The sequence below is a fragment of the Notamacropus eugenii genome, chromosome 3 (assembly GCF_028372415.1).
Source record: "Notamacropus eugenii isolate mMacEug1 chromosome 3, mMacEug1.pri_v2, whole genome shotgun sequence".
Classification (NCBI taxonomy): domain Eukaryota; kingdom Metazoa; phylum Chordata; class Mammalia; order Diprotodontia; family Macropodidae; genus Notamacropus; species Notamacropus eugenii.
This window is the reverse complement of record NC_092874.1, coordinates 83,647,554-83,663,418: the sequence shown is the minus strand read 5'-3', so window position 1 is coordinate 83,663,418 and position 15,865 is coordinate 83,647,554. Positions and strand designations below refer to the sequence as shown.

Genomic DNA, 15,865 nt, shown 5'->3' with positions numbered 1-15,865 from the left:
CAACTGCCAATAGACCTTGAAGTAGGACAACCTGTCCTCAAATCACAGGTGGGAAGGCAATGAAGTTTTCTAGTTCTCAAAGGAAACTAGGGAGACTAATTTGGGGAAATGACTCCTCTACACAAAACACTTTCCTGTCAAATTATATTTTTTCCTCTCATGTTCAATGGGCATGTGAGTCTTCAAAAAAAAAAATAATAATCCCAAGATGGTATCCTATGACAAGTCACCACCTTGCTGAAAGCAGACAGCCGTTACCTCTCTGTCTCTTTTCATTGGCAAAGGAATTATAGGCTTTCAGGGTCATCAACTAGTTAGCTGAGGGTCAAATTGCAAAGGATGGATGGAAGCAGAGATTGAGAGACAAACACAATGGGAAGAAAGAGGAAGGGCAACTTTTACCCCTGTTTTGTCTTTAAAACATATGATGGATGATATGGATGGATGGCATAATGTAATAGTATAGTACAGTATGGAATAGAACAGTATAGAATAGTGTGTGCATGTGTGTATGTGTGTGTGTGTGTGTGTGTGTGTGTGTGTGTATCTGCATTCTACTGGTGTCACATCAGCCTGACATAGTTGGTTAAGGTACTAGACTTGGTCTCTGGAAGACCCGAGTTCAAGTACAACCTCAGACATTTATCAGCATAATGACCCTAGGTAAGTCATATAACCATTTCGTATCTCATTTTCTTTATTTTAAAAATGAGAACGATGGAATCAATATGGTCTAAGATCTCTGCAAGTTCTATATCTATGATTTCTATGATTTCTGTTCTTGTGCAAGAATGTGTTTATAGAAGGGAGGGGCAGAGGGAGATATGCCATTGGGGTAATTAATGAGGTTAATAAAACTTTGGTCTATAAACGTCAGTTTTCTTATGATACAAGTAGGAGGTTCATATTTTCCTTCAGTCTAAGAGCTTCCGATTGGCTAGTTTGTTTTTTGTTTCTTTTCTGGTTTTTGTCAAACATGCTTTCTTGTGATCTGTAGAATTGACTAATTTACAAGTTTTTAAAAGCCTAAGTGGTTTGATGTTGATAATTGAGTCCAGCCTTCCAACAGATGTTTTGCCATAGAATAATGAAACTGATAGGAAATCAGAGAAATGCAAGTCAATGGGTTGTGAATTTTCAGGGGTTTTTTTCCTGTTTTTCAAATGTAAGTTGTGTGTTTCCCCAACTCTGAATAAAGAGTTGTAAAATAAAAAAGTCCAGTGAATTCAGAGTTAGAAGCTATGTTACCTTCAGTAAATCACTTCAATTTTCCGGGCCTTAGTTTCTTTGTTTACAAAATGGAAGAATTGGATGAAATGATCTTTAAGATTCTTTAAGCTCTATGTTTCTGTAATTCTTTAGTTTCAAGTACCACCAAGTCGCCTTGAGTATATTCTGAATTTTACGTTCCTGCAGCAGACAATGACTTCACTACGCCTTCTTTCTTTGAATTCTCCCTTTGGAAAGTAGTGCTCACCGAAACGAAAGTAAAACAGAGGCCGCGTTCCCGCCGTGCCGGCCGCCCGGTCTCTGGCCGCTGCTTCTCGGATGTCACACACCCCGATGTTGGCGGAACGGAGCATCCTTCTCGTGGGTCCTTCACTGTGCTGCAGTCTACACCGTACTGCGGCAGCTCCATTCGCTGCTGTAACAAGTTGAAAAAAACTAATTAATTCAAATTTTAGTTTTTTTTTAAATTTGTTACAGCAGTGAGTGGAGCTCCCGCCCCCATGCAGAACAGCACACACAACAAACAAGGACCACACGACACAGCCCTGGCGCCTTCCACCATCAGTGTCCGGCCAACATTGGGGTCAATCATGTTCTTTGCAAAGCTGCGGCTTGAGAACTATCTTCTTGGGAAATGCCTCTGTTTCACTTTTGTTTTGCAATGCACAGAAGAAAAAACAACCACAAGGACAACACACAACCAATCCATCCCCAGCCTTCTTCCAAAATACAGAAGGTTCTACTTCCTTGAAACAGTTCAGCAAGTGGCATTGTTATTTAGCAGGTCAACATTTGCTGTGATTCTGTTGGAAGGAGGAGAGAAAACACAACAAACCATAGATTTCCATCACTTGTCTCCTTATGATTGACCTTGAGAAATCTATACAAGAAGGCTTGAGGCAAGCCCAACTGTTTTTTGGTCATGAGTGTTCTGATGATGGGTTGCCTCCATCCTCTTTCATCTTACAGCTAGGAAGCAGCAACATCCATCCCACTCTTCCTTTAGCTAATCAAGGGCTGGGAAAGACAATCTAATTTCCAGGAATGTCTCCCATGAGGAAATGGGAGACAAGGGGAGTTCTGTCCAAATGAGTCAATGCTCTATCCTTCCTAAGTATCCTTTCCATATTATTGTTGGGAAAACTGCTTTGGTTAATCATTACTTAAAAAAAAAAAAGCAACAATACATTATGTTCCAACCCATTTTTTAATGTTTGTTATTTTAAAGCTAAAGGAAGGAATAAAGAAATAGACTAAAAATTAAACCTACAAAACTAAAATGAAACACAAAGGCAGCAGAGACTCAGCATCCAGATAAGCTCTCTTTGAGCACACTTTGCTATTACCTGATAGTAGGATGCCACCAGATACATCAAACTTAGTTATAGTAATTATTCTCAAGCTAAAAGAAGTTAGTAGAATGACTCAGTGTGTGTATGTGTGTATGTGTGTGCATGTGTGTGTGTGTCTGTTCTCTAGCAAGACTTCTAAGTAACACTTTACGCACCAATATTTACAGAATAACATGAAAATACACTTTATGAGATCACTTCAACTTCCCAGTATAGAAGTTGCATTTTGTTCCTTATGAAAATAAACATTTCTTAATTGAGTTCACTTCAGCAGCACCTAGCATGTAGTCAGCCCTCAAAATCACCCTTAAACCACAGACAGGACTGCCTGAAAAATGAGACATCAACACTTCATTCTAACATTAGTCTCCTTTGTCCTGGCATTTACCAAGGCTCGGGGAGAGGTGAACCTCATCCAAGTGCATAAAGACAGCATTAACTAACAAATCTGAGAAGGCTAGAATGAGGTAGATGCTGTACATGTGAAGAGAATAAATAAAGCATACTTTATATAAGCTACAATTTAAAATGCAGCAAGCCTTTGTCTGAGATTTCATAATCATACAGACAGTATTTTGTAGTGCTATTTCTAGGTAGAAATCGTTAGAGAGAGCATGAGGGAAAGTATTTTAAAATCCTAACTGGTCTTCATTTTTTATAAGAATGGGGCTTTCCAAAGTAATTATTACATTGATTGCCATCTCTGCATGAATGACTCATTAAATCAAATATCCCACTGATTAGAAAGACTCCATATGCACAAATGGCCATAAAGGATATGTATAAAGACACAAAGAAATGTGCCATTTAAATAAAGTGTATGATATTAATATTGACCGTACATCCAAAATGTTCTCTGGCCTCAAATGATCCATCTTATTTGCCCCGTGCCTAATGTGATTAGTTTTCAAGACCCACACAAGTTTTAGATTTTATGGAACTAGTCAAGATTTACATACCTGGAGGTTGTGGCAAATAGGCCCCAATTAATTTTGACCTCTTCTTCTCATAACCTTTCTGTGTGATGTCACCTGTAAAGAAAGAAAAAGAATATTCAGTAAGCCTTATATGAAATGAGTTCCCCAGCTGCACAATGTCCATACATAGAGTCACTATTGCCTATCCAGCACCATCTGTTAGCCTTGACAGTGATAATAAACTCATCAAGGCAGAGCATGATCATTCCTCTCTGTGTCCTCCTCTTCTTTCTCCTCCCTCAGCAAAAACAAAAGAAACCCCCTAAGCCCACCTAATGCATGTTAGAGCCATGTGGCTAAGCAACCCTCCCATCCTGATTCAGTCCCCGAGAGTAGCACAATCTAAAAGTCTTCAATCTTATTCCAATCTGCTGTCACAAAGCTTTCAAACTCAGTACTGGGCTTTCGTTAACTTAATCAACAATGGATTATGCAGACTGTTTAGGACTGTGATGGCTGGCAAAACACATTACCGATTAGCATCTTCTTTCATTAATGGGATTTTCTAATCAACTGTGGAGGTCACAAAGACTTTAAACTGCTGCTATGTTACTTCAATAATACAACTAGTGAAGACTGAAATCTAAACATGCTACCCATGAAGAGACATCCAGTGCATAAACCAAAATATATTAGCAAAGTGCTGAGTCTTGATATCAAAACAGATTTTTTTAACCTTACAGTCAAATATCCACACAAAAGAAATGTGCTTACATTTTCTTTTAAATGAAAAACTATTAATTATTATTGAATAAAACAACCTCATAAAGACATTGAACACATCTTCCCTATTTCAAGCTTTCCTTCATAAGATGTCAGAAATTGGTTCTTGAATTCTTTTTTTAAGTTTTCAAAGTGAATTTTTTTGTTTTCTTTTCAAAATTATCATTCCTGGAAGTGATAATTCTGCCTTATTATGATTGTTTCATCAAAGGTAATTTTTTTGTGATATCCAAAATTTAGGAGGAACCCCTCCCCCCCCCACACACATACATACATACACACACACATAGGATTTAAACTAAAAGAAAGGCTAAAAATTGTCATGACACACAAAAAAATTAACACAAAAGAAACAAAAATTACAAGCTTAACCATCACCTTTAACTCCTGACCAGGTCTTGTTTTCCTTTTCACAGCCTCCCCCCTCCCTTGTCATTTCCCCTCCAACTCACTACATCTGAAATATTACAGGGAAGAGGAAAATATTTTGCACTGAGAAAATATGTGGGAAACAAAGAGCTTTTACAAGTTGTAGGATTCCAAAGTCGTGGTGTTCCCTAATGTTATTAATAAAGTCAACTTGACGTTAATCTTTAGCTTTTCCATTTAGCCTGGCTTTGGGACTTCATGAAAGCTAGAGGAATAAGGTGCTTATCGGCCAAATAGAACCAAAGACTACTGTTCTGCATAAGGGAATGGTGGATAAAAATAAAATCCCGGAAGAGATAATGGAAGACATAAGTGAACCATGACACTCCCTATCCTGACATCTACAGAAACTTGGAAAGCATGTCCCTTCTTGGGAGACCCTTGACAGCAGCTGCTATAAGCTACCATGATGAGCAGTTGATTCATTTTTCTTGCATATTGGGTTTTTTTCCTATCAAGAATCTCAAGACAATGTTTTCTTTAACATGCTGTTCAGGAGGCTAATTTTCACAAAGATATTTTATCCATTCCAAAGATACTTTTATCCATTCTGGCTCAAAGCATTATAAAAAAAATCATGCAGTTCAGTAAAACTAATAAGTATAGCCATCAACTCCAACAGTGGAAGCAGTGCTCTATGTCCAAGGGCTTCCACCTCTGCCAAAGTGGAAGCGAGGGGCTCGCTCTTATCTTTTCATCAGTCTTCAAGTTTAGTCATCAGAATAATTCAATTCGGACTTTTGTTGTCCATATTGCTATCGTGATGGTGTAAATTACTTTTCTGGTTTTAATTACTTCCTTTGGCATCAGTTCATAGAATTCTTCCCTAACTCCCTACCTTCTTCATTTCTTAGGGCACAGTAATATTCTAGTACTTTGGTATAAAAGAAAATTAGGGAAAGGAGATAGGATATACTAAGAAACGAAGGTACTATGGAAATGGAAATAATAAAAAATTAAGGAAAAAGGCAAATTGGAAAAGTCCTCAGTATAGTTTAAAAAAACATAAATTTTAAGGAAAAAAGAAAAGAAAAAAAGAGTCTTTGGTATAGCAGCTTCCTACCTCTACAGTTTTGGGGAATGATGAATGTTTTTGAAAGAAACATAAAAAGAAAAGAGTAAGATTCACCTGTGGGTAAATAAACAAGAAATTTTAATGTCCTAACAAGATGCTACATTATCACTAGATAAACATCCTTGGGAATTTTCTTTCCTTTCTCACTCAGGGCTTAGTTCTTGGCTTTGGGTATTTCCTTGGGAAGGTCCTTCACTGAAACTGAGATCCTGGAACAACTCTCTCTTCAATTTACAATCTGTCTCAAATCCCAAATGTGGCCCAAGTGGCACAAATTTTTCAAGTAGCTGCTTGAATTACAGGGGTAGGGAGAGGGAGAGGGAGAGAGGGAGGGGGAGGGGGAGAGGGATAGAGAGAGAGAGAGAGAAAGAGGGAGAGGGAGAGAGTTCTTTTCACCCTCTTGAGTTCAAACCAGGAAAAACCCTAACACCAAAATGAGCTGACATTTAAAGTCAGAAGCATGTGAAACACAATGGGCGAGACAACAAATAATTAAGAGCTAAAACCTAAAGGATGGGGAGATCATGCGCAGGGACCTCCACATCTCAAAATAACTCCAGAGTTGGGTTTTTTTTCTTTTAAGGGCAGAATTAAATCTCATCCAGCCAACTATGTTAAATGCCTCAGCTCTTTGTTCCATAACACATTAAGAAGGGAAAGAAGGATTGTGGGGGGTTGCACCTGTACAGGAAGTGAATGCTTTCCACCTTTATTTTTCCTCAATTGTCTCCTCTGAGATGACGTTAAGAATCCTATCTGTATCTGTTCTTAAAGCACCAAGCCCTCTCTTCCTCCCTTTACTCAAAGCCAAACTGGCCTCCTTGTATTTTCCTGCTTCCACGCAAAGGGAATGTTCCCCCTTCCCCAACTAGCAAACTACTATCCTTCACTCTTCAAGGCAAAGTTCTTTGACTTTCCCTGGCCCTTCCTTCAAATTTTACACCACTTAATTACAGTACCACTCATTCAGCAATGATCCTGGACTTCCTTACGTTTTTAGTTTTCTTTTTATCTGTATATGTCATCGAAGTTCTTTCAGGACTGACCCTTCAGCTTCTTTGTCTCCTGTCCTCCTATGATAATCTTGCAAGAGTCTTACCCACAGCGTTGCAATCAATAAATAGGCTAAAGAATTAATCCGTGACCCAGAGAGTAGACAGACACCATTTGCATTCTGAGTAAATGAGGACACTTATTTTATTTATGTAGAACTTCCAAGCTTCATTATGGTTTTGTTTCTTTAATCTTTTAACCTTATGAAATTATATATGTGTACATAATATATACATGTGCATATGTGCATATAATATCAATACCTTATTCTAGAGAAGCAGCATGACATAGCAGTAAAGCTGGCAATGAAGCCAAGACCACTTGCTTTTAAAAGAGCTGCTTCTCATGTTTAAACGGAAGAGCAAGTTATATATAAGAGATTGGCAGTTTCATGTGCAATCATCTTTTTTTTAAATTGTACTGTTATGGAAATGCTTGTTTTATTCTGTAAATTAAAAAAATTAAAATACATTTTTTAAAAAGCTGCTTCTAACACATACTTGCTGGATGACCTTCAAGGGCAACTCTGAGCCACTAGTAGAATAATTCACACATAAATAATATACATTTCATATGTTTTACATATTCATTATATATTTTTCTTAGTGCCTTATATTTATCTCATATGTAAGATATGTATATATATGTTATATATGTATATATGTGTACAGCTATATATCCATATCTACAAAATTTGAACCATTTAATTATTCCTTGAGATAAGTACTATTATCCCACTTTGCAGATGAAGCTGCAGCTACAGCTGAACCTCCCTTCTTTAATGAAATCATATGTCAGGAAATACACACACACACATTCATACAGACACATGAAAAAATCATCCATCCCTATTATATTTTATTAGTTATATTAAATATACTATATTAAAAAACAGGGTGTCCCAAAAGTTTGAACACAGTTATAAGTTCTAATAACTTCAGAAATATAAGAAACATGCAAAAAGATAACCTTTCAAAAGTAAATTATTTATATTTTTAAAATATTGATGTATTTCTTACAAAAACCAAATCAAACCACCATCTTGTGCTATACATGACTCTAACTTTATGAAAACTTTTATCAGCTGATGCTCAGGAACAGAACGGATTTGTAATCTTAGCTGTAAGATCATCCAAAGAACTAGGTTTTGGTGTATACACAATTTTCACATGACCCCAACAAAAAAAGTCCAATGGAGATAGATCAAATGACAATGAAAGCCAAAGAAGAGAACCTCAGGTCCCAAGAAAATATCATCCAGAAAATGTCACACAAAAATTCATAATGACAAGAGGCCTTATGTAGTTAAAATTAAAAATAAATTATTTTGAACCAGAACACTAAGTATCAAAGAAATAGAAGTAATTAAACTTTCAAATTATCTTTATATAAATTTGTAGCATTTGTATCTGAAACTATTAAAACTTAAAACTTTACTAAGACTTTTGGGATATTACATAGTATTTATTTAAAATATTTTACTGAGAGTCAACATAGCATAATGGTTATATTTTTTATGTGCCATTTTCTGTACATTTGTGTGCTGTATTAGAATGTATTCTCCTTAAGGACAGCACCTTTCTTTTTGGGATGTGTATCCTACCACAGAGATTCACACATAGCAGGCATTTAATAAATTCTTGATGACTGACCAAATGGCCATAATGCTGGACTAGGTTAGAGTTAGGAAGTTCTAGATTTAAATCCCACATCTGAAACTTGGGAGGCAGCATCCGACAGAGTACCTGAGTTCATAATCCCAGCTGTGTCCCTAATAATGTGACCCAGGAATGTCTCTCAGCCTCCCAGGCAGCTCTATGAGACTCAAAGTTACAAACTCTTGTGACCTGTTAATAGTAGAATACCCACAAGGAAGGAAAAAAATGATGCAAATTTTTCAAGATTCAGGGTTCCTTCCTCAGGTGTAAAAATGAGGGAGATGGACCAGATAATTCCTAGGTCCCTTCTAACTGTAAATACTGTGTACCTGGCATACTGCAGGAAAATCAATAAATAGTACATGAAGACAGGAATACTTGGAGAGCAGTCTGGGTAGTGGAATCCCTAAGAGATTCATATGTCCACAGTGTAAAGGGGACAACAGGTTCCCTTTGGGATATCCAACCAGACCCCAGGGACCTCAGTACTAAAAACAAACTGGTTGCAGATTCTTCAGCTGGCAGAATTCTAAATATTTTTAGCTTTGAGCCAGTTGGTGAAAGAGATGGAACCAATAGCCAAAGTTTCCCTGAACCAAGGGTCAGGGTCAAGAAATAAAAATGAATTCTAGGGACATCGGTGCTGGTTTTGAAGGTAAATTTCCTAATGCAGGGTGCTCGGTTGCTTCCCTTTATTTACAGGGCAGAGTAATGAATGTTTCTCAGCTAGAAAAATGCTTGCACCCACAACATTTAAATGGCATTTTCCATCCTGAATATCCTCTTGATTGGTAAAGTCTTGACCCCACCAGAAAATTACAGAATTCCAGAAGCCCAAGTCAGCCCTAAGAAGAATCCAGACATCTCTGTTTTTTTAAGTCACTTAGGATTCTGTAGTATCAACTGATTTCTCCTTTTATCTCTCTCCCAAACTCTGAATATACTGTGACAGTAGGCTTGTGTTTAACTTCATCGCAGAATTTAGGGTGGAGCTAGGAAAACCTCAAAACAATGCAAGCCCTTTCCCACATTTCTAAGCAAGAATTTTATCCTCTTGAAAATGAATTGCTTGTCAAGAGAAACAAAAAAAATATATTTGGTGACCAAGGGCTGATTTGTATGCTTACAAATCAGGTCAGATTAAAATTACTCTGGGATATTCACAGTTAATCAATCACTACCCTTTTAGAATTAGTTTTAAGAACCTCTAGTTCAGTAGTTTCTGCTTTGTTTTTCAGTCAGATCTGATCTGACTGTTTGTGATTCCATGTGAGGCTTTCTATTAGAGTGGTGTGTCATTTCCTTCCGTAGCTCATTTTATAGGTGAGGAAACTGAGACAATGAGAATTAAGTGAGTTGCCCATGGTCACACAGCTAATAACTGTCTGAAGCCAAATTTGAACTCAGGAAGATGAGTTTTCCTGACTTCAGACCTAGAACTCTATCAACTGTGCCACCTAGCTGCACCTCCTCTAATAAGCAGATATTCTTTATTTTAATAAGATTGATTTATCATTATTGCCTGCAACGGACTCTTCATTTCAGTCAAACAACTTTGCTCATCCAAGGAAAGCAACATCCTTTCCGCTCTGTTCAGGCAGTCTACATCTCACCTTCCTGACAAAAAAAAACCCAAACACCTAAGCTTCCAACCAGCCTTTTCTATGAACATCTCCTAAAGTAATACAGTCCAGTCCAAATCTCTCATTACTGGATACTCCCTAAGCATTTAATTCACCTTTATTGATATTTCTTTGTTGATGTCTTATCTTTTTCAGACAAGTACTTACTCCTTGTTTGCCCATTTAATTTGTAAGCTCTTTGGGGGTAAGAATCATCCTTTAAAAAAAAATCAAATGTGCTGGGTCTGGTTTAATCCCTACATGAAAACAAACATTGAAGACTGACAGGTTATCATATTTAGAGAGAGAAACGTCTTTCCTTAAGTACAGTTCTAAATATGTCACTCCCTCACTCAGGAAACTCCAATGGATCCCTATTTACTCTAGGACAAACATCAACTCTTCTTTCGGTTTCTAAAGACTTTCAAAACCTGACTTTCAATCTATTATTCCAGCGTTATTATATATTATTCCTCTTCTCACACTCGACAAACTGGCCTTCTCTCTGTTCTTCACACATACCTCACCATTTCCCACCCTCATGTCTTTGTATATAGGCTTTCTCCCTTTTTGTCTTCACCTCATATAAGACTCGTCTTCAGACAATAGCTCTAGCATGACCTCCAGATAGAAAACATTTCCTGATTTAAGCTACAAGTGCCTCTCTTTCCTAATTTGAATGTATTTTGTATTTATTCTGTGCATACTTATGCATGTATATGTTTTCTCTTCTCCTTGAATGAAATACCTTAAGAGTAGGAATCATTTCATTCTTTGTATTATTATCACCATTGTTTGGCCAATTCAATGCATGGCACTTAAGAAATATTTCTCTATTGATTTACATAACCACTTATTTTCTACTTTGAATCAAATACATTCCTTTATCCATACCAATTATTCAACACATTGCAAATTAACCTATGTTAGAGTGGGCTAATATTCATGCCATCCAGAATGTTGCGTAAATTTCCACAGCCTCAAAAGAGCTACCAGTCATTTCTTGCATATCCTTAGCCTGATTACCTGAAAATACTACACTTTTCAATCCCTTATACTCCTGATGAAATTGGTGGCTAGAGATAGAGAAGAAAAGCAAGAATCTTGGCATAGAAACAAAGAAGAGATATGAATGAGGAAAGGGGGAAATAGAAAAATGGGTAGAAAAAAAAGACAGAAACTGAACATTTCATCATTTACATGCCCTGGATTTATGGCATATCTCAAGTAACCTAAGGACACACTTCTGCTGTTAAGGACTTTAAACTAAGATAGAAACTAAGAAAATCTTATTCTTTTCATTTTCATAAGCACTCAAAGGAAAAAAAAACTGTACTTATAATATGAATGTTTGATATCAGGAGTATCTAGTAAAAAAAAAAAAGTAAATAAATTAGATCAGAGAAACTTTGGTTTGACACAAAAATAACTGACTTATGATTATCCCAGTATAATGATAAACTTATTGAGGGATGCTACACTATGATTAGATTTCTTGGTAATCTATACTACGCAGTTAGAAATGGATAATTAGAATTTGGATGATCTGAACTTAACTAAAGTTTATGATTTCATGCCCATCTTCTATGTTGTTTTGCCTCTAAAAGAAAAGACCCAAAGGCTGTGCTTCCAGGGTCTTCCAAAGAATATATACAGCATATAGGAGCAAGTTAATACATCACAAACCTATTATTAGCAGTAAATCAGGAGATCATGTAAGCATAACCGCAAAGCAAGTGATCAATAATATTATAGTTTTTATAGGTCAAACAAGCTCATACACAGATAACAGTACATCTGTGAGGCCTACCACCTAGTCTTCCCATTTTTCCTACTACCTACTTCTCATGTATAATAAAGCAGTTCTGAGGACAAGCTGTTCACTGTGGATGACTCAATTTCAGTGTCATCTTCTTGGCATTAAGTAGTTGAATGAAACAAGGCTTTTCCTAAGGAAAACTCTGACTTATTTTCTTCTCCCACATATGGGGCAAAAAATATGAGGGGAATTAAATGGTTTTATCTGAGATGGTGCAAGTCCCATAAAATACAAGAGAAATCAGGTTTAGAATTTACTCACTTTATCACCTGTATTAATACTTTAAGTGCATACCTAGCTAACATGGCTTTCTAGACCACAGAATTTCTTCCCTGCAGGTTGGAAAATCCTAACTACAATCAAATGGGGAGATTGGGCCTGGAGTCAGGAAGATTCACCTTCCTGAATTTAAATCCAGCTGTGTGACCCCAGGGAAAGTTACTTAACCCTGTTTGCCTCAGTTTCCTCATCTACATAATGAGCTAGAGGAAGAAACAGCAAACCACCCCGATATCTCTGCCAACAAAACCCCAAATGGGGTCATGAGGAGTTGCATACAACTGAAAATAAATGAACAATGAGAACAAATTTCATGGTTTTTGAAAGTGCTTTTTATTAAAATGATTTGCTAGTATTAAAGGCCATAAATAACTTTTTATGTCAAGACCCACTGTTTCTACCTTCACTTCACTGATACACACAGACACACACAGACACAGACACAGACACACACACACACACACACACACACACACCCCTTCTCTTGGCTTTCTTCAAGATTCAACTCAAACCTCCACATTCCTCTCACTTCTCCCTCTGCACCCCGCCCCCCCAAACAGCTAGTCTTTCCTTCTGAGATTACCCTCCAATTACCCGATAGAGGCCTTGTAGGTAAACAGTTGTTTCATCTCGCCTCACCCATCAGAATGTGAACTTGAGGGAAGGGGACATTTTTTATTGCATTTCTTTAGCACACAGTGCCCAACACAGGCTTAATAAATGCTTATTGATGACAATGATTGTTAAGACGAAGCTTTTCAGTAAAAAAAACAAAATGTAGTCACTTTCCCATTTTAAGAACAAGAAAATTTAACAGAAAAGCAGAAGCAGGAAATTGCTATTTTGATGAGAGTAGAAGAAGGTGAGTAATTCTTCTGAAGATACTTTACAGTTGGCACTATTGGTAGGAAGTACCTACTCAAATACGATACCTAATAATGAGGTTATTCTAGAAGTTTTTCTTAAAACAATGATTTCTTGTTTTCAGACAAAGAAGTTATATGAAACTTTAAGCTGGCTTCCCCAGCTAACGTGTAAATTTTCTTTACTGTCTGTTGGAAAAAGATCTATTTAAGGGTTAGGCATAAAAAAAATGCAGAGGAAGCATCTATGGCAACATGAGTTTGGACAAAGCTTCAGAAGGGAAAAGGTATTCCTTCTATTGCCTTAGGCCCCTCTCCCTCCAATAGGACAAACCCTTTTTTCCAACTTCCATTACAAAAGAGTCTGGTAGACCAGTGAGGAAGAGAGAGCCCAAGCACTGGGTAATAATAGCCTGCACTTCAGAAAAGTAAAGTATTTTCTTCAGCTCAGAAAATTTACGGGACAAGTTAACATCTCACGTCTTGTACTTGGCCCCTCGGCCTCTCAAATTCAGCGACCTTCTGCCAATTCTGTTACCCACTGCATTTGCCAACATTGTGGCTTGAGCCCAGCCAGCTCTATGGATGTCTTGTTTGAGTTATACTAGGATCATGTGGTCTTCAGGCATTTCCCAGTTACCCAAGAATGAAATATCTGTGTCATAGCATTGCTTCTATGGTCAGGATTATTGCAAAGTAAACAGCCTGGTTTAACAGCGATGGTTTCCATTCTTAGTGTCAAGAGTTTATTTCATTATTTAATGCTGCAACGAATGCTTTATGTAACAAAAGCAGTCATCTCCATGTTTGGAGTTTTATGGTCGTTAGGAACCTTCCTAATGCTGCTTTCCTAAGCTTATTGCTTTATAAGGCTTAGGGGGCACCCTTGGAAGGAATATAGCTCTTTCACAGCTGCTTGGAGTTCATCTCTTACTCTAGTAGACTTTTTTGGTCCCCAGAAGGAAAACAGCTTTTACTAGTCTGTTCAGAATTAGGTTCACTCAGTCATACTTATACCACTGACCTCAAGCTGGTTAGACATAAAATCAGCACTTACTAAGGAACAGGGACAGGGTACAACATAAGGGGGTAAAAGACCAGGATTTCAGAACCACCACTAATTAGCTGTGTAACCTCACAAACATCAGTTTTTAAAATATTACTGATTCCTTTTGGTTTTGTATGCCACTGACAACATAGTTTCCATTCTCCTACCCTCTTCTCCAATATCCTTTAGAAACAACTCTCATAACAAAGAAAAATAATTAAGCAAAAATGATAAACGTAGTGATAAGTCATAACGGGACTATTTCGATCAGAGTTCCAGCTCGTAGCAATCCATTCAGAGCTTTAATATTTCAGTTTCTCTATATACAATGGGAATAAATACATGTGTATATACAGCATATGTAAATTTGTATGTTTTTTTACGTTTGCAAAGCCCTGCATAAAGATTTAAGTCTCATATCAACCCTGAGGGGTAGGTGTTTGTATAAACTGCATTTTCAGGATCCTACAGCCAAGGGACAAGAAGTCAATTGTCTAGGGTCTCACAACTAATAAGTAACTGTCATGGGATTTACACCCACATCTTCCTGACTCCAAAAACAATGCTCTATCCCCTACCACATCACCTCTAAAACCTCCCACTTTCATAGCGTTGTTAGGATCAAAGCAGATAACAGGTTAGAACATAAAGCACTATGACAGTATAAGGGAGAATACAGAAAGTTAATCAACGAATGATTGTGGAATACTCAGTGTGCTATACAATGAAGGAGTGCAAAAAGAAAGATAAGCCATGAAAAGCCAATGAAGGTTTTGGAGAAGACAGAACAAAACATACTTTCTTTCTTCCTCATGATATTGAGAAGTGTACTGACAGGTCCTTGATTAATTGACATTATTACTAGTATGTTCGCTTTGAATTCTTAATCTCCTTTAAGGAAAGGGCCCTGTTTTATTCATCTTTGTGATGTCTTCCTTCTTAGTATACTGCCTTGAACACAGCAAGTACTCAATAAAGGCTAGCTGAATCGAATTCATCCAAGAAGGTTCATGGAAATCAGAATCCTAATCTTCTATGCTGAGTTCTTTCTGCATGGTGTTTGAAATCAAGTCAAACCCCTTCATTTTATCAAACATGTTTTACCTCTTACCCCACTCTCCCATGAGAAAGTAAAGAGAGCTAAATGCAGGAGCTAACTTTGTTTTCAGAATTTTCAACAGATATTCAATTTTAAAAAAACAATTCAAGATTTAGTCATCAAGGCTCAGCTCCAGCTCTTCCTCTCTAAAGGAAGCTTTCTCAGTCCACTAGGATCTTGTCTTTCAAATTCTGAAGAAGAAATTCCTGCTGACATGGAGGGGGTAAGGAGTTGTAACAGTAGGAGTCTATATTTCTATATATCAGACAATCTCAGGGTTGGAAGAAACTCAGAGGCCTAGTCCAAATAATACTTGCCCCAGAATTTCCCCTAGAGCATCTTCAACAAGTCATCTTCCATCCTTTCCTAGAAGACTTCCACAAAGGGGAAACACCAGTAGAAAATAAGTTCCTTGAGAGAAAGGACTATTTTACATTCTGTCTTTGTGTGTCCTGAACACATATGGTAGTAGGAGCTTAATAAATGCTCCCTGAATTGAGCTCTCTCCCTCTCAAGGCAGTCTGTTCCTCTTTTAGATACTTCTAATAATAAGGAAAATTTTCTTTATATCAGACAGAAACCTGCCACTCAGCAACTTCTATCTTCCATTCTGCCCTCTGGGACCAAGAAGGGCCCAA

General features: G+C 37.3%; 1 protein-coding gene across 9 annotated transcripts in view; it reads right to left on the bottom strand.

Annotated features, from left to right (window-relative positions):
- Nucleotides 1-15,865, bottom strand: part of DIP2C (disco interacting protein 2 homolog C) — a 585,449-nt gene that overhangs the window by 262,798 nt on the left and 306,786 nt on the right. For 7 of the 9 annotated variants that reach the window (XM_072650057.1, XM_072650058.1, XM_072650062.1 and 4 more), the window contains exons 2-3: nt 3,542-3,613; nt 1,478-1,645 (exon numbers count right to left, since the gene is read on the bottom strand). In XM_072650057.1, the coding sequence (XP_072506158.1) occupies nt 1,478-1,645; nt 3,542-3,613 (240 nt within the window). The remainder of the gene's footprint in view (nt 1-1,477; nt 1,646-3,541; nt 3,614-15,865) is intronic. The other 2 variants (XM_072650060.1, XM_072650061.1) reach the window with 1 other exon arrangement.